At 48.1% G+C, this 22,768-nt stretch overlaps 1 protein-coding gene across 1 annotated transcript in view; it reads right to left on the reverse strand.

Annotated features, from left to right (window-relative positions):
• CAPN2 (calpain 2) overlaps positions 1-10,823 on the reverse strand; it is a 58,271-nt gene extending 47,448 nt beyond the window's left edge. The window contains exons 1-2 of the mRNA XM_070385457.1: positions 10,563-10,823; positions 5,365-5,434 (exon numbers count right to left, since the gene is read on the reverse strand). Coding sequence (XP_070241558.1) covers positions 5,365-5,434; positions 10,563-10,799 — 307 coding nt within the window. The 5' untranslated portion in view covers positions 10,800-10,823. The remainder of the gene's footprint in view (positions 1-5,364; positions 5,435-10,562) is intronic.
• Positions 10,824-22,768: the final 11,945 nt, after the last annotated feature.

The following is a 22,768-nucleotide window of genomic DNA, read 5'->3' on the forward strand; positions in this document are numbered from 1 at the left end:
GATGAGGGCCTCGCTGGGCCTGATGCCGTGTGGGGGGATGATCTGAGCAGGGGTCTCAGACCTTGGAATGGAGATGTTATTGCTCAACATACATGAACTGAAGCCCGGTGCGGGGGCGATGTGCGGCTGCCAGGGGAAGCCACAGAATGTAGGAAGTAGTGAGACCTCAGGGAACTCAGATCCAATCCCCTCATCTCAGGAAAAGGCCAGAGACCACACAGGGATGTGGCCTGGCTCCTGGCTCAGGGAGCAGCAGAATAAGCGAAAAGTCACACTCTGACCCACAGGCCCACGGGGAGCAGAAGAACCCTGTCAACTCCTCGGGCGTTTCCTGAGATTGCAGAGGACCCTGTACGCGACAGTGGGGTGGGGGAGAATTCTTTGGGGAGAATTCCTACTGCCTCTGGAGAGATGAGGTCAGGGGCAGCAAGGAGAGATGTGCTCAACCTTGGGCATCTGATGGGCAGGAACCCCGCTGTGTGACGGCCAGGGCAGGACGGGGCCTCTGGGCGATCCATCCCTGCCCTGTTTACAGACCTGTCTCAGGTGCAGCCGGAAAGGGAGCTGGGAGCACAGGCTGCTGCCACAAGGCAGACGCTGTGAAAGAGCATTTATAACCAGAAGAGCTGGGAGAGGAAACGATGACTCATGGACTGCACACATCTGCCCCAGGAGGCTGGGGAGGGGGGTGGGGCAGTGCGGGCAGTGCTGGGCTGGTGGTGAAGCCATTGTTTTAAGAAAGAGGAGAAACCAGCCAACACTCATTTTTAAATTTTTAAAAAAAAAACTATAAGCACTATCTTTAAAAAACATATCCTACAAAATCCTGGCCCAGGACTCCTGAAAAGTGGCAAGCTCATCAAAGCTGTCTGAGAAACTGTCACAGCCAAGAGGAGCCTTAGGAGCCGTGACAACTAAATGCAACGTGGTATCCTGGATGGGATCCCGAGACAGAAAAATGACTGGGGAGAAACTCAGGAAGGTAAAGGATGGACTTTGGTTAATGATAATGTATCAGTATTGGTTCATTAATCGTAGCAGATGTCCCACACTTATAATGTAAGAAGTTAACAATCAGGGAAACTGGGGGTGGTGTGTATGGAATTCTCTGTACTTTTCATCTCAACTTTTCTATAAATCTACAACTGTTCCAACAAATAAAGGCTATTAAATTTTTTTAAGGTGCTTATTAAAGTGGCTTTTAAAAATTATAAGAATCACTTTTAAATGATTATTATTATATAACCTTTAAAAATGGGAAAATAGGGAGAGGCTGAATTTGCTCAGGATTCTACAATTTGCCAAGTGCGTTTGCCTATATTAATTGCATTTTTCACCATGGCCCCGGGAAGGAAGTATTATCATGATTCCCATTTTCTAGAAGAGGAAACTGAGGCTCAGAGTGCCTGGATAACCTGCTCATTGTCACGCGGGCTAGGAAACAGGAGAGGAAGCCGAAACTGGAGACCTCCTTCCTGGTGCTTTTCCAACTGGCTCTGGGCTCCCCACTCTCTGCTGAGCTCGGCTGTGAGGGGAGACACCCTGTGACACCTCTCAGCAGGTGCTGTGGGGCTTGTGTGACCCTCAGCGGTAGGGTGAGGGTAGAGGCTGGGTGATCCACCTTTAGGGGCCAGGTTACAAAGACACGGGGCTGTGCGGTTTCAGCACTGGCAGCCTGGAGCCCTCCCTCAAGAAGCTGAGGGCCTTTGGGGGCACCTGGCCAGGGCAGCCACCTTCCCCTGAGAGCCGTGAGGGCAGTGGGGACCGTGGGGAGCTATGTAAAAGGGGCAGTGTGAAAGCTCAGAAGTGGCCCAGTGAAAATCAGAGGCAGAAGGAGCTCGGCTCTTGGGTCTCCCAGCCCTGGGGGCCACCATGGCCATCACCTGTCACAAGAGGCTACCAGCAGCAACTCCAGGCTGTATTTAGCTGCAGGGCAGCCTGGCTGAAGGTCAGCCTGGATCTCCAGCCCTTCCTCCAGAGAGGCAGACTTTTCTTCCCTGACTCAGTGCTCAGCACAGCCAAGGTCTGCAGTACAAGTGGCTCACATCAGAGCCGCCTACAACAGTTAGGGTTACTCTGGTGCGGCTTTGAGCTGACCCTCTGGGAAGGTGGTAGAAATCTGTGGATTAACTACTGCCAGGCAGCCCTGTGAAGGAAGCCCTGTTGGGAGATGTACAAGTCCAAGGACAGCCCCGGCCCAGGTTCCCTGGCAAACTGAGTGAGTCTCTGGGTAAAAAGTACAGGTAAGGAAATACAGTTTGCTTTGAGAATGTTACCTCCATATTTCCTCAACAAAGCCTCATGGCAACTCGTGATGGGAGTGAGAAGAGTGTAGAAAGATTTAAAATCATATTCAAGTTCTTTCCTTGGGCCATTTTTAGCTTTGTGGCCTTGCATGGAGTCCCCACCTGCTGCCGCAGCTTTCTTATCTGCATAGTGGGGTGAAAATATTTATTTGGATGAGATAATAATAATATCACTACATGTAATAATATTTATGACATGAGATAATGAGATGAAAATGCTCCATGAGTTGCACACTGTTTCTTAGTCACAGGGGCTTCCCAGGTGGTGCTAGTGGTAAAGAACGTGCCTGCCAATGCCGGAGACGTAAGAGACACGGGTTCGATCCCTGGGTCAGGAAGACCCTCTGGAGGAGGGCATGACAACCCAGTCCAGTATTCTTGCCTATGAAATCCCAAGGACAGAGGAGTCGGGAGGGCTACAGTCCATAGGATTGAAAACTGGACATGACAGAAGCAATTTAGCACGAATACACAGGGTCACAGGGGCTGTTATCACTCCTCGGCTAAGATAAAAGATCTGGTGGCCTAGCCCAAGATCTCCACTCAGTGTCCGGCATGAGGAGTGATTCTAGAACAGTTGAATGCCCCATAGTAGGGAATCTTTGAGATCACCCTGCTGACCCTCCCCACCTTCCCTTTTTAGAAGAGGCTGAGGTTCCTAGTGATGACTTGCCCACGGTCCTCAACTGTGAGGTGAGCCTCGACTCCTATCTCTAGTCGCGTGGCAGGCATTGCTGCCGTTTGTTCCTGATGCTTCTGAACCTTCGGGGACCGGGTGACAGCCACCACCCCACACCCACCCTCTGCCCAGATGCCAGAGTCAGGGTGAGAGTTCAGTTCACCACATTTCACAGTTCATAGTCAAATCAGGATCCTCCAGTACAAAAGGCCAAGAGAACAAAATGGCCAATGTGGTATAAAAACAACAACAAACAAACAAAACTTAGAAATGGCAAACCTGATTACTGAGAAGTTTTTAAAGGACTTTAGCTTAAACTTGTTTTTATTTAATTCGGTGCATATCATGTGGATTTTTACCCCAGGAATGTAAACTTTTTGTGTCTCCTCTCCAAATGGCCTGACAGTATTCCAACAGGACTTACATCTTACAATTCGGTCCTTGAGAGATCATTAAGCTCTGAAGTGGATGTTTAGCCCAGGTGTGGAATTTAGCCCAGATATGACCGTTGCCATTTCTGTTTCCAGATTTTTCTAAAACCCCCGTGGTTAGCTGTAATCTCCATCAACTTCTAGCTCAATTAACTTTCATTTTCTCTAACCAATGGACTTTTCTGGAGTACCCACCTTAGGTGCCTAAGGGCCCCTGGGTCTATCTTTTGTGAGGGAGAGAAGGCAGGAAATGGGAGGTAGGTATTCTTTAGGTAAAAGTATGCTCTGGCATCTCAGGAATTTGCACACGGATGCTGAGCTCAGATAGTGGGGTTTGCACGCCTAGCTCTGAGTCATGCTCTCCATTTCCCAAGGGGCCCCCAGCATACCCTGTCTTAACATCTTAATGATTCACAGAGCGGCCCCGACATCCCTCAGAGGTTGAAAACTTTCCATGCCCCTTCTAGGGAGTCTAGCTCAGGGATTAAACACAGACCGTCTGCATTTGCATTCCAGGCCCTCGCTTCAGCTGTGGGATGACCTTAAGCAAGTCACTCCCAGGACAGAACCTCTCTGCTGGGTGGGCCAGGAAAGAAGGCACAATTCAAAGATGCTTAACTCTGTTACTGATGGACTAGTCTGGAAAACAAGTTGAAGCTGATGGCTCAAAATTAGGTTTTGGTTTATCGCAGCAAATAAGCTGCTCCAGCGATCGTAGGCTCATATCTACTAGGAGTAAAACATAATAAGCGTGGATTCTATGAGAATCTTAAACAGTGGTCGCAGGCCCCTTTGTTAAGACTTCTTCAAAGAAACCCTGGGGGCAATAAGCCACGAGGTCCTACTTAGAGCACAGGTAACTGTACTCAAGGTCCTGTGATAAACCATAATGGTAAGGAGTGTGAAAAAGAACATGTATATGTGTAATTGAGTCACTCTTACAGCAGAAATTAGCACAACATTGTGAATCAACTATCCTTCAGTAAAATCAATTAAAAAAACAAAAATAAAACGCAGGTGCTTTCATGTCAAAGCAGCCTGTAGGTTCCAGTCTCAGCAGGCACTGTATTCAGAAATCAGAGCCCGGCTTCAGAGAGCCTCACAACTCAGCTACTCCAGTTAAAATTACTTAAGTGAACATTACAATTGCCTCTGTGACAAGAGCACCATGTCCACTGTTGTGATACCATGGTGAGCTCGTCCTGCAAACACTGAGGACACCCTGGTACGTTAACTTCCTCCCCCCAGTGACTACTAGGGTTTCCTCTTCCTTTACAATGAGTCACCATCCCATCCCTGAACCACAGAGAACTGATGTCTCAGTGCTGCAGCTGACCCGGGGGAGTCCTCCTAACTGGTCCTCAGCCTGGAGCCTGACTGCTCCGTGGGCCACTAGTAACACTGGCTCCGGGAGATGCAGACGCTCCGGGTGGCTGAGATCCAGGAGCTCCTCTGTCTCCCAGTGGGAGCATGTTTGTAACTTCAGCAACTAGCCCAGCACTTCCCTGGTGTTCCAGAGGCTAAGACTTCTCATTCGCACTGCAGGGCAGGGGCCCGGGTTTGATCCCTGGTCAAGGAACTAGAACCCATGTGCCACAACTAAAGATCCCGCATGCTGCAACAAAGATTGAAAAGTCCATATGCTCCAACTGAGACCCAGCACAAAAATAAATACATAGTAAAAATAATAATAATCTCAACTCTTTAAAATGACAACAGCAACAAACAGCCCAGTCTGGTGCAGGGGACACAGGGGGCCTCACTGCACCTCTGTCTATTTGTCTACCACAGCACAGGATCCTAAGGAGACAAGACATTCCAGGAAGCTTCTGGAAATGGAAATTGCCAAAGGGTTTAGCAAGAGAGCGGAATCATAACTATCCCTCACTCTTTGCACCCACAGCTGTGTCGACAGGCCCCTGTAGCCTGCTTAGATGCCATCACTTACCTAGGGCTCCTTGGCAGATGTCTGTGCGAGTGGCTCCTCCAGTAATAAATTGGGGATTATCGCAGATCTCCTGAAAACGAGACCCACAAAGTATTGTCAACATATATGCCATATGCTTTTGTAGTTAGGACACCTCAGTTTCCAACAGATGCACCAAACCCCTCTGTCTCTCCCGTCTCCTCTAGGGAACGCCTGGCCGTTAGACTGCCATGGGGTCCTTCTCTGACCCCTGCTCTGTGGGTCCTGATAGGTGGTAGGGGATCCTACTGCTCCACCAGATCCCAACACCCCATACTGCTTGGAGCCTACTTCATCATGCCACTTCCTAGGGCCAGGGCGGTGGCAAGTCCAGCCTCCTCTGGGGGCCTGGAGATGCTCCACACTCTAAAGTTGCCCTGCCCACCACGCCCGCCCCTCTCCTCTTTTCCTGCATGGGATTTCTCCTCTCCTACCCAGTTCCCTCCTTCTCCACATCTTAACATATCTCAAGACTCACTGCCACCAACTCCATGAAGCCCTCCTTCACAGTCTGGCCCTCACTCATCCTTTCCATCCTGAATCCCAGAGTATCTGTACTCTGCAATTCAGCAGCTAGATGTGTGCTGTGCATGGTGCTGGATACCACTATGTCTTCCTAACACTTATGCTTCTTGAGGGCAGGGGGAGGTATCTAGCTTTCTGGATTTGCCCACAGGCCATGATACTCGGGGCGGAGGGTCCGCATACTATGAGCCTGCTGTATGTCAGTATTGTGTGTGGTGCTTTATCTCAGGAACATGGATGGGCAACAACCCCGTTTTATAGGTGAGGAAACAGGCTAAGAGATGAGCCACGTATCCCAAGATGCATCGCTCATGGCTGTAGACAGCAATGGGATTTGACTGCTGTAAACCATACACTCCTTCCCCTCCTGAACTGCCTCTAAATGATTACTAACAAGCCAAAAAGGGCTGTCCCACAGGTCGCCTACTGGAAGCCAACTTTGAGTAGGGCTGGCCCCTCTGCTGCCCTCTCTGAGCACGCTTCCTGATTCTGAAGAGCCCCACCCAAAACCACAGAGGAAGCACAGAGCATAAATCTGGGCTTCCCTTGGCCGGGACCCTTTGATTTGGAGGAGCTCCACCCCAGAGTGCCCCGAGGGCCCCCTCTCTGTCAAGCAGAAACGTTTCCTGGGTGAGGCCAGGATCTAGCCCCTGTCCATCGTGGCTTAGACTGTAGACCCTTCTGGAATCCACAGCAGAGCACACTCCTCTCATGCCTGAATTGTCCCTTCCCTGTTCGGGTGGGTCTGTCTGGGGGAAGACAGGCACAGTGAGAATGCTTTTTTGCTGAGGCAGAGGAAGCCAGCTTTGCCCGAGGCCTGCCAGCCAAGCACTTATCCTGCTGATGGAATACACGGAGCTTGGTGCTGGGAGCCTAGAAATCATATTGATAATCCTCGGTGCGCCAGGCACTTATCCCAGAAGGGTTTTTCCATTATTTTTGAGAAATTTTTCACGTCTTTGGCAGCCTCTCCAAAGAAGGCAAAGTTTAGAGTGGCTCTTAGAGATGCTTCAGGAAATTTGTACACAGCATGAAGGGCACGAATTAAATACAGAACATCACAGTCTCAGGAAAGGGGTTGAGATCCTGGGCTTTGGAGTTAGCTGGAGTGTGACTCCTGGCTCTGCCACTTCTTATATAGTGGGTTCTATGACCCTGGCAAGTTACTTCACCTCTTTTAGACTCAGTTTCAAAAAAAAAAAAAAAAGACTCAGTTTCCTCATCTGTATAATGGGGATAGTGATGACAAGTGTACCTACAACATCTGAAGGTTAAATGAGATGACTATGGATGTGTGTCTCGTAAGCACTATATCAGTTACCGACTATTATAGCTACTGAAGGAGTATCATAATCACTGAACTTGGAGGCAGGAGATGCAGGCTTGAGGCTGAATTCAGCTAGCTGAGTGTAAACAAGTCATTAAGGTCTCAGAGGCCTTAGATCAGAGGTCTCCAACCTTTTTGGCACTAGGGACTGGTTTTGTGGAAGACAAATTTTCCCATGGACAGGGTGGGGGTGGGGAGATGGTTTGGGGATGATTCGAGCATGTTACATTTATTATGCCGCCGCTGATACACCAGGAGACTGAGCTCAGGTGGTAATGTGAACAATGGGGAGCAGCTGTAAACACTGATAAGCTTTGCTTGCTCACCAGCTGCTCTCCTTCTGCTGTGTGGCCTGGTTCCTAACAGGCCATAGGCACCGGTCAGGGCAAGGTGGGGACTGGCATGTCTGCCCTCGCTCCAACCTGACTGGTGCCATCCCTGATGGTGACCAGCCCACAGTGACTTTAGCCGTGTCCTCTTCCCGTCTGTGGAGCCCTCTGTGGCCAGTGTTGAGAAACCCCCTCTGAGGAAGGGCAGCCCTTTGGCTCCAGGGCTGGCCCGCTCCCCTCCCTCCTCTTACTCCCTCCTCTCACTTCCTCGGGGCCTCCTTTTTTCTTTAGTTCCTTTCTCTCTGGGGCTTGACATATGCTTGTGTGCGTGCTCAGTTGCTCAGTCATGTCTGACTCTTTGTGACCCTTTGGACTGTAGCGCACCAGGCTTCTCTGTCCATGGGATTCTCCAGGCAAGAATACTGGAGGAGGTTGCCATGCCCCGCACCAGGGGATCTTCCCCATCCAGGGATCGAACCTGCATCTCCAGTGGATCCTGCATTGCGGGTGGATTCTTTACCACTGAGCGCCAGGGAAGCCTGGGACTTGGCATATAAAACATTCCAATTGCTCTCGTCTGAAAACACAACCTCTCAAGTCCCAGGTCCCACTCTCCCTGCCACCTTTCCTCCTTTCCTTTCGCAAGAACGCTTCTGGAACTACATGAGCACGCTCCTCATTTCTGGTTCCTTACTTTGGGGTCTACAGCCATCTGGCTCCTACCCACTGCAATTCGGTTGTTGTTGTTCAGTCACTAAGTTGTGTCCAACTCTTTTTGACCCCATGGACTGCAGCATACCAGGCTCCTCTGTCCCCCATTATCTCCCAGAGTTTACTCAAATTCATGTCCATTGAGTTGGTGAGGCTACCTAACCATCTCATTCTACCCCATGGCAATTGCTCTGTTAAAGTCACCAGTGACTTGCTTTTGTCTAGATCCAGTGGATACATTTTTGATTGTCTCACTTGACCTGAACTACAGCCGTGTTTGAGAAGGCAGAGAAGGTGGCTATGAGCTGTGGACTCTAAACACCCCCAGGCGGACAGTCCTGGCTCCAGCCCAAGACACCTGAATAAGCAGATATTTAACCTTCTCAAGCCTCAATTTCTTCAGCTGCTGAATGGGTCTATACCTGTTGCCCTCCCCATTGGTTGTTCAGCTCATACCCCTTTCATGCCCTAACCTGGGGCTCTAAAATGGGCTTAGATTTCCATTTTCCCATCTGGAAATCCTACAGGTATTCCCAACTGTTGGGTGACCTGTCTGTCTAGCCCCTAATGCCTTCAGAGGCAAAAACCAATATGCACTATGCCTAGCATACAGTAGGTGTTCAACATAAGCTTACAGAATGAATGAAAGAATAAGCAAAGAAGTATATAAATTCACTCCACAGACTGTCATGTACTATACAAACGTAAGGCAATTACATTCTCGTTTATCACTTTCACGGTCGTAATTTTTTTGAGGCTTGTTACAATCTTGCATTCATTCATTCATTCCACAAAGAGTCTTTTTGTTCACAAATGTATCCCAAGCATTTAAGACAGTGCCTGACATTTAACAGGCACTCAACAAATACTGTTAAATGAATGAATGAACAAATGAATGCTTACTCTGAATGCACCAGGGATTGACTGGTGAACAATACACACACGGTCCCTGCAGTTCAATAGGAAGGACAAGCAAATGTATGTAATTATGTGAACAAACTGTGAAATGCTGTAAAGGAAATCAGCAGAGTTCATGATGAAGAATGACAAGATGAGAAGCGGGGCTGCAAAGAATGGTCAGGACAAAATCTCTTTGGGGAGGGAACACCTAAGTCCCAAAGAATGAGTGAGCCAGATTCCAGAAAACTGAGAAAGAGCATCTCTGGCCAGTGAGGCAGGAAAGAGCAAGGTGCCCTTGAGAAACTAAAAAGTGCTGGGCTTGGTGAGTCAGTGGAGAGAGGAAACTCTCTCTTTTAGATAAAGAAATGGAGGCACAGAGGTTAAACAGCTCACTCAAGTTAGCAAGAATTGAACTCAAGTGCTCTGGGCCAAGGGTACCTCCTATTGCACTTGCTGCTTGCAGGCTGGGTTTGGGGTAACAGAAGGTGACCAGCCGATGGGGGTGGGGGTGGGGGTTCAGGGGAGGGGAAGCAGGACAGGAAGGCTTATTTTCCTAACAAGAATCTAGAGGCTGGATTTCCCAGGAGGCCTCCTTGAGGTGTGGTGGGGGAAGGTCAGCGAGGTGTCTGTCCCATAGGAGGTGGGGCCAGGAGGGTTCCCAGGGACACAGGATGTACAAACTGATCAAGGAAGCAAACTGCACCCAAGGCCTGCCAGGGCACGGAGAACAGAGATCCAGGGCCGGTAGGAAAAGGGAGCTCAGAGGAGGCCGGGAGATTCCCGGATGAGGAGCAGGAACCGGCTCCTGGCTGTATCTCCCTATCCTTTTGATAATCACCAGGGTAAATATTACAGGGAGCTGTCTTGCCAGTTCCCATCTGGAAAAATAAACAGGAAACTGAGTGGATAAATCTAACCATCACTTCAAGAGACAATCCCTAGTCACAACGTCCAGGCCATGCGTGGACTTTCTCCCTGAAGCAGAGATAACCGAGTTAGAGACCGACTTTCCCCGTGAAATACCGTAACACTCACGCCCCGGTCTCCCACCCACCCCCCACCCCCGGCCTCCCTTCTCCGCTATCCGGAATCCAAGAAGTTTCCTCCAGGTCCCCTTATGTCACCCGCGTTTTTGTGAGTTTTTGCCAGTGGGCCTGCTAGTGGGATCTGTGGGCAGTGTGCACCTCGGCGCGTCCTAAGGGCCCTGTGGGTGGCAGATGGGACGCGGGCGACCCCGCGCCAGCGGAGCCCCGGATCGGGTTCCGGGCCGCGGGGCTCGCTCCCCGCGCTTCCGCGGCTCCCCGCGCGCGGGGCCGGGTTCTCGCCCGCTCGCAGGCCCGGCCGCCGCACCCCCGGGCCCCGCATCCCGCCCCGGGCGCGCTCCCTACCGTGGGCCGCTTCCACTCGATGCCCCGGGTCTTGCTGGAGTAAGGTCCCAACTCCTTGAAGCCCAGGGAGGACGGCAGGGCCGGGAAGGAGGGGTCCTGGAACAGCGCCCCGGCCTCCAGGCACTCGTCCCGCAGCGCCGCGTAGTCCTGGTTGAGGTACTTGACCGCCCTCTCGTGTGAGCCCAGCCCCTCGGCCGCCTCCCGGTCCTTCGCCAGCTTGGCCGCGATGCCCGCCATGGTTGGCCCGGTGCCGCCGGACGAGCGAGCGAGGGTCTCGGCTGCGGCGATTAGCAGCGCTCGGCAGGGGCGCGGCCAGGTCCCTGCGCGCGGCAGCGGGACTGTGAGCTGCCGCCGCCGGCGATGATTCACCGGGTCCGGCAGCGCCCTCCGCCCGGCGGGCGTGGCCTGGCCGCTCCCGGCCTGCTCGGCGCCCCTCCCGGGACCCTAGCGGCCTGCACAGCGCCAGCCGGACGGCGGTGGCCCGCGGGGCCGGTGCTGCCACCTGCGGACGACTCCCGGGATGGCCGAGCCGGCCGGCTGCGAGCACCCCGGGCATCCCGGTGGAAAAGCGGGGACTCAAATCCAGCCTCACTTTAGCCGGTTTCCCACTTGCTGGAGAAGGCTGGCGAAAACCCAAGGCTGGGCCTATCCTGACTCTCCAGGAAACACCCTGTGAGTCAGAAGGGGATAGAGCTGGAGGAGACGAAATCAGCTCTGTAAGAAGGTGGTTTCTCTGCTATAGACCCCATTTGACAGATGGGAAAACTGAGCAACAGTGAGGTTAGATGACATCACCCGGTGTTGCTCAACTAGTTTGGGGTGGAACAAAGACTCCAAGTTACCAGAGGCATGTTACAATCAGAAGGCTACACACTGCTACTGGTTAGCTGTATGATCACAGATAGCGGGGCCAGATTTGGCAAATAAAAATATATCCACCTGTAATCAGATCAGATCAGATCAGATCAGTCGCTCAGTCGTGTCCGACTCTTTGCGACCCCATGAATCGCAGCACGCCAGGCCTCCCTGTCCATCACCAACTCCTGGAGTTCACTCAGACTAACGTCCATCAAGTCAGTGATGCCATCCAGCCATCTCATCCTCTGTCGTCCCCTTCTCCTCCTGCCCCCAGTCCCTCCCAGCATCAGAGTCTTTTCCAATGAGACAACTCTTTGCATGAGGTGGCCAAAGTACTGGAGTTTCAGCTTTAGCATCATTCCTTCCAAAGAAATCCCATGGCTGATCTCCTTCAGAATGGACTGGTTGGATCTCCTTGCAGTCCAAGAGACTCTCAAGAGTCTTCTCCAACACCACAGTTCAAAAGCATCAATTCTTTGGCACTCAGCCTTCTTCACAGTCCAACTCTCACATCCATACATGACCACAGGAAAAGCCATAGCCTTGACTAGACGAACCTTTGTTGGCAAAGTAATGTCTCTGCTTTTGAATATGCTATCTAGGTTGGTCGTAACTTTCCTTCCAAGGAGTAAGCGTCTTTTAATTTCATGGCTGCAATAGGGAAGAACAAATGTGATTCCATATTAGATCTGTTGTGTTGCCTGTGCTTACTCATATTGGTTCTGCATCTTTTGTTAAAAAAAAAAAAATGTTGCCTATAGCCTGAAATATATAGGGGAGCCTAGTTTCAGGGCTCTCACCTAAAAGAGTCCATTCATATAGAGATAAAAATTTGGGGAACAGAGAATAACATTTGTTTCATTGAAGATTTATGGGAATGTCTTGACCTGACCTACATGGACGGCTAAGAAAGGAGTCCAACACCAAGAAGTTTGCAACAGCTAACCATGTCCCTCCCTCAGCTTGCCTTTAAAGGTGCTTTGCTCAATCCCTTCAGGGAGTTAAGGGCTTTTTAACAATGAGACACCCCAGTCTCCTTGCATGACCCTGCAATAAACCTTCCTCTGCTCCAAACTGTTTTGATTTGTTTGGCTTCACTGGGTGTCAGGCACACGAAATTTCATTCAGTAAAACACCCAGCTAAATTCGAATTTCAGGTAAATACTAATGATTTTTCACTATACGTATGTTCCAAATAGTGAATGGTGGCATACTTACACTAAAAAATTATTTCTTATTTAAGGGAGCAAAATTTGCCACCTCAAAATGTCTTATTTGGCATGCGGATTATTTTGAGCTGAAAACAATGGAGGCTCAGAAGACTCAGGAAGAAACTGACCTTCCCTATAATGGCCTGAAGAATTTAGATAAAGGACCTGTTTCCAAAACAGAGCAATCAACAGAGATATCTGCAAAGATTATAGGCTCAGTGTGGTGGGGACCTTCGAGGCCTAGAGATCAGATACCTCTCTGTGTCCCATTGTCTCTTTGTCGTTCAGTCGCTAAGTCCTGTCCAACTCTTTGTGACCCCATGGACTGCAGCACACCAAGCTTCACCATCTCCCGGAGTTTGCTCAAACTCATGTCCATTAAGTCGGTGATGCTATCTAACCATCTTATCCTCTGTCACCCTCTTCTCCTGCCCTTAATCTTTCCCAGCATCAGGGTCTTTTCCAGTGAGTCAGCTCTTTGCATCCAATATTTTGTGGCCAAAATATTGGAGCTTCAGCTTCAGCATCAGCCCTTCCAATGAATATTCAGAATTGATTTCTTTTAGGATTGACTGGCTTGATCTCCTTGTAGTCCAAGGGACTCTCAGGAGTCTTCTCCAACATCACAGTTTGAAAGCCTCAGTTCTTTAGTGCTCAGCCTTCATTATGGTTCAACTCTCACATCCATGCATGATTACTGGAAGAAACCATAGCTTTGACTATATAGACCTTTGTTGGCAACATTATGGCCCTGCTTTTTAATATGCTGTCTGGGTTTGTCATAGCTTTCCTTCCAAGGAACAAGCATCTTTTAGTTTCATGGCTGCAGTCACCATCTGTAGTGATTTTGGAGCCCAAGGAAATAAGTATCTCACTGTTTCCATTGTTTCCCCATCTATTTGCTGTGAAGTGATGGGACCAGATGCCATGATCTTGTTTTTCTGAATGTTGAGTTTTAAGCCAGCTTTTTCACTCTCATCTTCCAACCTCATCAAGAGGCCTTTTAGTTCCTCTTAGCTTTCTGCCATTAGAATGGTATCATCTGCATATCTGAGGTTGTTTATATTTCTCCCAGCAATCTTGATTCCAGCTTGTTATTCATCCAGCCCAGTTAGTATATATATGTGATTTTGGTGACAGGAGATGAGTGTAGTCAAGCCCACATTTTGGCAGAAGGTTTCTGTCAGTCACCAGGAGCAGGTGTCTCTGTTAATGACTTTTGTGCTTTCCTAGATATAGGGAACGGCAAACAACTTCAGTATTCTTGCCTTGAAAACCCCGTGAACAATATGAAAAGGCAAAATGATAGGATACTGAAAGAGGAACTCCCCAGGTCGGTAAGTGTCCAATATGCTACTGGAGATCAGTGGAGAAATAAATCCAGAAGGAATGAAGGGATGGAGCCAAAGCAAACACAATACCCAGTTGTGGATGTGACTGGTGATAGAAGCAAGGTCTGATGCTGTAAAGAGCAATATTGCATAGGAACCTGGAATGTTAGGTCCATGAATCAAGGCAAATTGGAAGTGGTCAAACAGGAGATGGCAAGAGTGAACATCGACATTCTAGGATCAGCGAACTAAAATGGACTGGAATGGGTGAATTTAACTCAGATGACCATTATATCTACTACTGTGGGCAGGAATCCCTTAGGAGAAATGGAGTAGCCACCATGGTCAACAAAAGAGTCTGAAATGCAGTACTTGGATGCAATCTCAAAAATGACAGAATGATCTCTGTTCGTTTCCAAGGCAAATCATTCAATATCACAGTAATCCAAGTCTACGTCCCAACCAGTAATGCTGAAGAAGCTGAAGTTGAACGGTTCTATGAAGACCTACAAGACCTTTTAGAACTAACACCCAAAAAAGATGTCCTTTTCATTATAGGGGACTGGAATGCAGAAGTAGGAAGTCAAGAAACACCTGGAGTAACAGGCAAATTTGGCCTTGGAATACAGAATGAAGCAGAGCAAAGACTAATAGAGTTCTGCCAAGAGAACGCACTGGTCACAGCAAACACCCTCTTCCAACAACACAAGAGAAGACTCTACACATGGACATCAGATGGTCAACACCGAAATCAGATTGATTATATTCTTTGCAGCCGAAGATGGAGAAACTCTATACAGTCAGCAAAAACAAGACCTGGAGCTGACTGTGTCTCAGATCATGAACTCCTTATTGCCAAATTCAGACTTTAATTGAAGAAAGTAGGGAAAACTACTAGACCATTCAGGTATGACCTAAATCAAATCCCTTAGGATTATACAGTGGAAGTGAGAAATAGATTTAAGGGACTAGATCTGATAGACAGAGTGCCTGATGAACTATGGACATTGTACAGGTTTGTGCACATTGTACAGGGTTCAAAACCATCCCCATGGAAAAGAAATGCAAAAAAGCAAAATGGCTGTCTGGGGAGACCTTACAAATAGCTGTGAAAAGAAGAGAAGCGAAAAGCAAAGGAGAAAAGGAAAGATATAAGCATCTGAATGCAGAGTTCCAAAGAATAGCAAGAAGAGATAAGAAAGCCTTCCTCAGCGATCAATGCAAAGAAATAGAGGAAAACAACAGAATGGGAAAGACTAGAGATCTCTTCAAGAAAATTAGAGATACCAAGGGAACATTTCATGCAAAGGTGGGCTCGATAAAGGACAGAAATGGTATGAACCTAACAGAAGCAGAAGATATGCACAAGATCAAATGGCCAACATCCGCTGGATCATCGAAAAAGCAAGAGAGTCCCAGAAAAAGGTCTGTTTCTGCTTTATTGACTATGCCAAAACCTTTGACTGTGTGGGTCACAATAAACTGTGGAAAATTCTGAAAGAGATGGGAATACCAGACCACCTGACCTGCCTCTTGTGAAACTTATATGCAAGTCAGGAAGCAACAGTTAGAACTGAACATGGAACAACAGACTGGTTCCAAATAGGAAAAGGAGTACATCAAGGCTGTATATTGTCACCCTGCTTATTTAACTTCTATGCAGAGTACATCATGAGAAACGCTGGGCTGGAAGAAGCACAAGCTGGAATCAAGATTGCTGGGAGAAATATCAATAACCTCAGATATGCAGATGATACCACCCTATGGCAGAAAGTGAAGAGGAACTAAAGAGCCTCTTGACGAAAGTGAAAGTGGAGAGTGAAAAAGTTGACTTAAAGCTCAACATTCAGAAAACTAAGATTATGGCATCTGGTCCCATCACTTCATGGGAAATAGTTGGGGAAACAGTGGAAACAGTGTCAGACTTTATTTTTCTGGGCTCCAAAATCACTGCAGATGGTGACTGCAGCCATGAAATTAAAAGATGCTTACTCCTTGGAAAGAAACTTATGACCAACCTAGACAGCATATTGAAAAGCAGAGACATTACTTTGCCAACAAAGGTCCGTCTAGTCAAGGCTATGGTTTTTCCAGTGGTCATGTATGGATGTGAGAGTTGGACTGTGAAGAAAGCTGAGCACCGAAGAATTGATGCTTTTGAACTGTGGTGTTGGAGAAGACTCTTGAGAGTCCCTTGGACTGCAAGGAGATCCAACCAGTCCATCCTAAAGGAGATCAGTCCTGGGTGTTCATTGGAAGGACTGATGCTAAAGCTGAAACTCTAATACTTTGGCCACCTGATGCAAAGAACTGACTCATTGGAAAATCCCCTGATACTGGGAGGGATTGAGGGCAGGAGGAGAAGGGGACGACAGAGGATGAGATGGCTGGATGGCATCTCCGACTCGATGGACATGAGTTTGGGTAAACTCCAGGAGTTGGTGATGGACAGGGAGGCCTGGCGTGCTGTAATTCATGGGGTCGCAAAGAGTCGGACATGACTGAGCGACTGAACTGACTGAGATGTGAGAAGATGCATGAAATTTGGCTCATAAAACCTTCTGAAAATATCTATCTCAAGGCCTGTTCTGCCAGTTTTCCCCAGAGCAGTGAGTGCCTCATTTCTGATCCCTACCCTGAACTTCTTTCAGAGTGTGTTGAAGGTCAGCGACTGCAGTGGCTAGTGGAAACCAGATGGCAGGTGACAATTTTTAGTCAGCATCCAAAATGTCAGTAATCCCTGAGGCTGAGAAAGTCTGGTTTTGAGCACCTTTACCCAGGTTATCTGATTCCAGCTTTTCATTGTTTTTAAGTCATTTTACAACCTCAAATTGTAGACAGCTGTAGCAGTGCAAAATAATTTTTCTCTACATGCAGATTAATTCTGTCCAGTGGGGGGATCTCTCTATCCATCTTAGAGAAGCCTGTTGAGTCCATTTGCACATTCATTTTTAATATTCTTTATTCTTTACTTCATATAAACATGTGGTTCTTTGACTTTTTTATTTGAATCAGTTATTGTATCACTTAGTCGCTTCTTATTTTAGGTCTTCCCTGTAGCTCAGATGGTAAAGAATCATCTGCCTGCAATGCAGAAAACCCAGGTTGGAGTCCCGGGTCCAGTAGATCCCCTGAAGAAGGGAAAGACAACCCACTCCAGTATTCTTGCCTGGAGAATCCCATGGACAGAGGAGCCTGGTGGGTTACAGTCCAAGGGGTTACAAAAAGCTGGATACAACTGAGCAACTAATACTACACTGCCACTAGTTGCTTCATTTAATTAAGTTAAATAAAAAATTTAAAATGTGTCCATTAAAATGGGTACATCTATGAGTTATGATTTTACCATTTTAAAAAATTATCTTTTAGTTCAAGGAAAGGAGACCAGATAAAGTGGCATTTTAGTCAATCTTGAAGGATAGTTTGAGATTTAAACATTCAGAATTTTTTAGTGAAGCAATGCTCTTTAGGGATAGACTTAAAAGTCTTTGGAATTAAAAAAATGTTCCTGGTGCCCTGTGGAATTGAAACTGGTTTCGGGGGCTTCAAGAAGCTCTGATCCTTTAAATCTCAGTGCAGAAAGAATTCAGCAAGAGGTAAAGTGATAGATAAGAAGTGATTTATTAGAATAGGAACCTTGTGAGGCTTACAAGCGGGGGAGGAGGACAAGAGGGTGCTGTGCATTGAGCACTTAGTGGGCTACAGTTTTATAATCAAAGGAAAAGCAGGGAGGAGGGAAAAACCACCTTCTTCCTCATTTTTGAGTAGATGTCATGTTTCCACCATCAGTTCCTCCTCCAGGTTGGGTAGGGGAGTTTTCTTGCCCCTATATGGCCAAACCAAGACTGTCATGGCACTATGAAAAGATTATTTCAGGTCTCAGTACACTCAGGCCTTTCACTTTGAAGAGTCGCCTTTCTGTAAGTTATTATTATATTTTTTATGTGTGCAGAGAGCGTGTCCTAGGGGTTATTAACTTATTGAGCTCACTGGTCATGTGTGGGTCTCCTGCCACCGCTGTTTTATTGTTTTGGGGGTATGTCTGATGCTTCTGTTGCATGGTTTTGTTACTAAGCAAGCCTGCTTGATTTTGTGGTTAAGCAAACCTGGCTTTCTTGAGTGATCATAAACTTACTGTGGTCTCCCAAAGCCTCCTAAAGTTGCTTCTCTATCTAGTGATATAATCTCATAATGGGATTTCAGAGCTATTTGATTATCCTACTCTGTCCCTATCAGAATTAGATGAAGCCTAATCACCTTGCCAGGGTCTGTGCCTAAGCATCCTTTCATAGTCTTCAGTATATTTTACTGCTCTGTGCAGTGTAGACGTTGATAGTAATGCAAATAATTCTTGTCTGTGTATATGCAAATGAATTTCTTGGGATAGAAGTGCAATCAACCATCTTTCCTCCCTCAGTTTTGCGTATATTAACAAATTCCACTTAGTATTCCTAATTGTTCTTTCAGATTCTCCTTTGAACTAATTTTTCAAGAACATATACTGGTTCCCTCATTTGTTCATGAGTTAAATCAAAACTAAATAAATAAAATGGGTAAGAAATAATCAAAGAAAACAGAGGCATTTTTCCTTGGATGGGCATGTGCGCATGTGCCGTCCTGTCTGACTCTTTGCGACTGCATGGACTGTAGCCAGCCAGGTTCCTCTCTTCTTGGGCTTTCCCAGGCAGGAATACTGGAGTGGGTTGCCATTTCCTTCTCCAGAGAATCTTCCCAACCCAGGGTTTCAACCCGTGTCTGTTGAGCTGCACTGGCACGTGGGTTCTTTACCAGCTGAGCCACTGGGGAAGCAAGAGAAGGATATTGGGCAGGTAACACTAACTTCAAGTGTTTGCAGGATTGTCCTGGAGAAGAGGCAGCGTATTCATTCTGTGTTGCTTCAGAGGGAGAAAAGGAACTAGTGGCAGATTTAAAGGGGCATGGATTTTAATTCACCATGAAAACTAATTAAATAGTGGCTGGAGCTGTGCCATGTGCAATGGGCCACCTTGTGATGCTGGGAGTCCAGCACCACTGGTTGTGTTCAAGGGGTCAGGAGTTCCCCAGCTTGGTGAGTATCAGAATCACTTGGGTAGTGTGTTAAAAATACAGATTCTGGGCTGGGCAGCCAAGGCTCTGTAGGTCAGAAAGTGTTTGGTCTTTAATGATTGAGGGCCAGCCAGTTTGGGGTCCCTCTGCCAAAGGGGGCTCAGCGATGGGGGGTGGTGACCTCTGGGGTCCTTTCATAGCCAAAGATTCCATGACCAGAAGGTTTGCTGACAGGCGGTATGAGCCAATGCTGTCGCTACTTTCCCATCATCAGGGTGCCAGCTTCTTCTTTAAAGTCAGCACTGATGTTGATCTTGAGGGCCACACATCTGTTTTATAAGGGGTGGGGGGTTGCATTAGAAGGAACTACTTCTCTGCCCCTCAGAATCTTTTGGGGACTGCCTGTTGCTCCCCACTTTCTAAATTTCCTGGAGAGGAGGAAGAGCCATAGGATATGTGAATTGCATTGGCTGCACGAGTATATTTTCATATTTGAGGACTGAGCCCTTTGCACCAAGTGCTTCAGGAGTGGACTTCCCAGGCACGCCTGATTTTGTGGAATCAGCCTGCACTTGGTTTGGTTTTGTATTCACCGACTTTACTCCTCCTCCTTTATCTATTCTTGTCCTTGACCAGCTGTTCAGGAGTCCATTTCTTACCCTCTGCTTGACCAAACTTTATCAGGTTTCTCTCTTGCTTCCAAGCCCAAGCCAGCACAGAAAAAAATGGACCGGGCCCCCCTTATCAGCTTCTCCCGAGAATATGCTGACTTCAGCATGACCCTTTCCTATCCGACCCCGTTCGTTTCCCCTTGTTTGTCTGGCTTCCCCTCCAAACATTCTGCTTATCTCTGTTGCCCCTCCTTTACTCTATTAAACACACACACACACAAAGTCCTTTTTTGTTTGATTTTGAGACTGTTGCAGCTTTCTGCGACCAGGGAGTTCCCCTGATTGCAACAGCCTTTCTTTCTGATTAGTCTTCCCCGTCTAAGTCTGAATGTGTTTCATACACTACCAGCACTGGGCTTTGCTTTCTGTATGCTTGGGTGAAATGGGGGACACAGGCATTCATTTCTAGCTCACGGGTTTCTGATGCAAGAGTTTCATGAAACCATGCCAGTGGAGAAGAGAGGGAAGAGACAGCTCTTCATGGAAATTGTTAATTTCCTGCACTATTGAATTTCCATTGGGGCACTGAGCTCTGGGCTCTTGAGAGAAAGCTCGTGCACCCCTCCAGCAGCCAAGTGGGCAGACTGCTTCTCCAGCCGACTGCTGGAGGACAGCTGGTTCCAGGAAAGCACCTTCTCCCGGTCAAGTGGCTGAGGTCCCCCAGGCCTTTTAGTGACAAAGGCAAACCAGCCCTAACAGAAGTTCCCTGCAGCCCTTGGCAGAGGAGCCTCCTTGTCACCCTGGACTGCCTCCCTCTGGGCTGGTGCAATGCCCAATTTTCTCTGCAGCCCTGGCAACTGATTGGCCAGCCTTTAGGGCCTCTGCACACAGGACTCTCACAAAGGAACTCACATTTACTTGTAATTACACACGGTGATGATCACGCCCACCATTGGAAGAGATCCAGTTTTTAAAACCTGAATAACCACTGCCCTGTACTTCTCAGAGCCTCTCACATAATGCTATCTCGCTGGATCTGGAAAAACCTCATCTCTCTCTGACCGCACAATCCCTTCCTCAGGGCTCATCAGCACAGACATACATGCACCCCACCAGCCTCACCGATCCAGTGAGTCACCAGTCCTGAGAGCAGGGGTGAGTCAGTGCTGCTGGGATTACCCAAAGCTGCCTAGGGGTGAAGCACAAGTCTGTGCATCAGCAGGAGTGGGTGTGACAGAGAGAGAGAGGGAATGTGTGTGTGTGTCAGAGGGCCACAGCAAAGGAATTTCTTTTAGTAGGTTTTCTTTTCTTGATCAATATATTTTTAATTGAAGTATAATTGATTTACAATGTTGTGTTAATTTCTACTGTACAGCAAAGTGATTCAGTTAAATCTATATATACATTCTTTTTAAAATATTCTTTCCCATTATGGTTTATCATAGGATACTGAGTACAGTTCTCTGTGCTATGTAGCATGTGCTCAGTCACTCAGTGCAACTCCATGGACTGTAGCCCACCAGGCTCCTCTGTCCATGGGATTCCCCAGGCAAGAATACAGGAGTGGGTTGCCATTTCCTCTTCCAGGGGATCTCCCTGATCCAGGGGTTGAACCTGCGTCTCTTGCACTGGCAGACGGATTCTTTACCACTGAGTCACCTGGGAAGCCCTGTCCTATATAGTAGGACATCCTTTCCTAGATTTTTTTCCTGGAGATTATTTTCTGCAAGTGAAAAGAAGAGAAAATAAAGCACCTAGGTCATACCAGCTCCACAGCATGGCTGCTTGAGAGGTGACAGGGGCACAGTATGAAGGTCCTGGGGACACTCTTCCAAGCCAACTTCTTAACTGACCCCTCTATGTGCCAGGCTGATCTCTGCTCATTATACACGTTTGCACATTTAAATCTTTAATTGGTCAGGGAGATCTTATTTCCTCATTTGACAGACGAGGAAACTGAGGCCCAGGAGAGTGACAGCTATTATGTAATAGAGCCTTAGTCCTGTCCAGTCTCTTTTCCTGGCTTAGGAGGGCAAGGGGCCGCCTCTCCCTTAGGACTCAGGCTGAGGCAAAGTGAGTTCTGTCTTCTCCTCAACTTTCAGGTCCGTGATCAGAATCTAGCGGAGAACAGGGCGAATACGAATTCTGCAGTGTTAACAACATATGGTTTTGTTTTAGAGATTTCTCCTCGCTGGAGCTGCCGCAGACCTTATTCTTTCCTCATGCTTGTCCCATGAGGGTTGGAAGGGCCTGCTGGATTCCATCGAGCGGAGGGGGTGTCCTGTGTGTTTCCAAGGACTGGGCTGGGCCGCGCCCTGGCAAAGCAAGCTTCCAAAAGCCCAGTTTCCTGGGCCCTTTGATGATTTTATCAGTTGGCTGGAACTCCGAGGTTCCAAGGTATTTTAACCGACTCTTGCCAAGAGGCCAGGGAGGCAGGGCTGCTGGTACCTACCACACACCATCTCTGGGAGCAGCTTCCATAGAAGGGGTCCCCTGGTGATAGCTTTGCTGATGATGTTATATCTTGTATTTGTGGGGTCCTTTGGAGTTGTCAAAACACTAACCATCAATTCTCTCATAGCTTCAAATGGGGAAAACTACCTACGTCACAAAGTTCACAGAGTTGTTTGTAAGCGTCGAATTGCAGTGTGTGTGAAATTGCTGGCACTGGACTACCTTGGCCGATTCACCAGCAGCCGCACACCCTTGTCTTCAAGGCCGGGGTGTCCTTGACACTCTGGGAGCGATTCCTCTATTTTCACGCCGCCCGTAGCAGGTAAGGACCGCAGGGTGGGTGTTCTCTCCTCTGCTGGAAGCAATAAGCTCCAGTGTCTGCACCACAGGTGCTGGGAGGGGGGCTGGCCCCAACCATAACTTCCATCAGCAGAACCTCTAAGCCCCCCACATTAATACGTTTCTGAGCTGGAACAGGGGACTTATTAGGCAAAAAAGCCTCAAGACAAGGCCCCAGCGCACCCCACTATACCTACCACCCCCATCTCCAGCCCTAAGTTCTTTTATGTAGAAATTCTAGAACTGCCCCACGTATGCTCCAGCTCAGACGATGAGAAGTGTGTACTCGGCCCCCTCTGCCCTCCTTGTCTGCAGGCTTGGTGGCTGCCGTGTGGTTGTCCCCACCACGCCCACAT

The sequence above is a fragment of the Bos mutus genome, chromosome 16 (assembly GCF_027580195.1).
Source record: "Bos mutus isolate GX-2022 chromosome 16, NWIPB_WYAK_1.1, whole genome shotgun sequence".
NCBI classification, from domain to species: Eukaryota; Metazoa; Chordata; class Mammalia; order Artiodactyla; family Bovidae; genus Bos; species Bos mutus.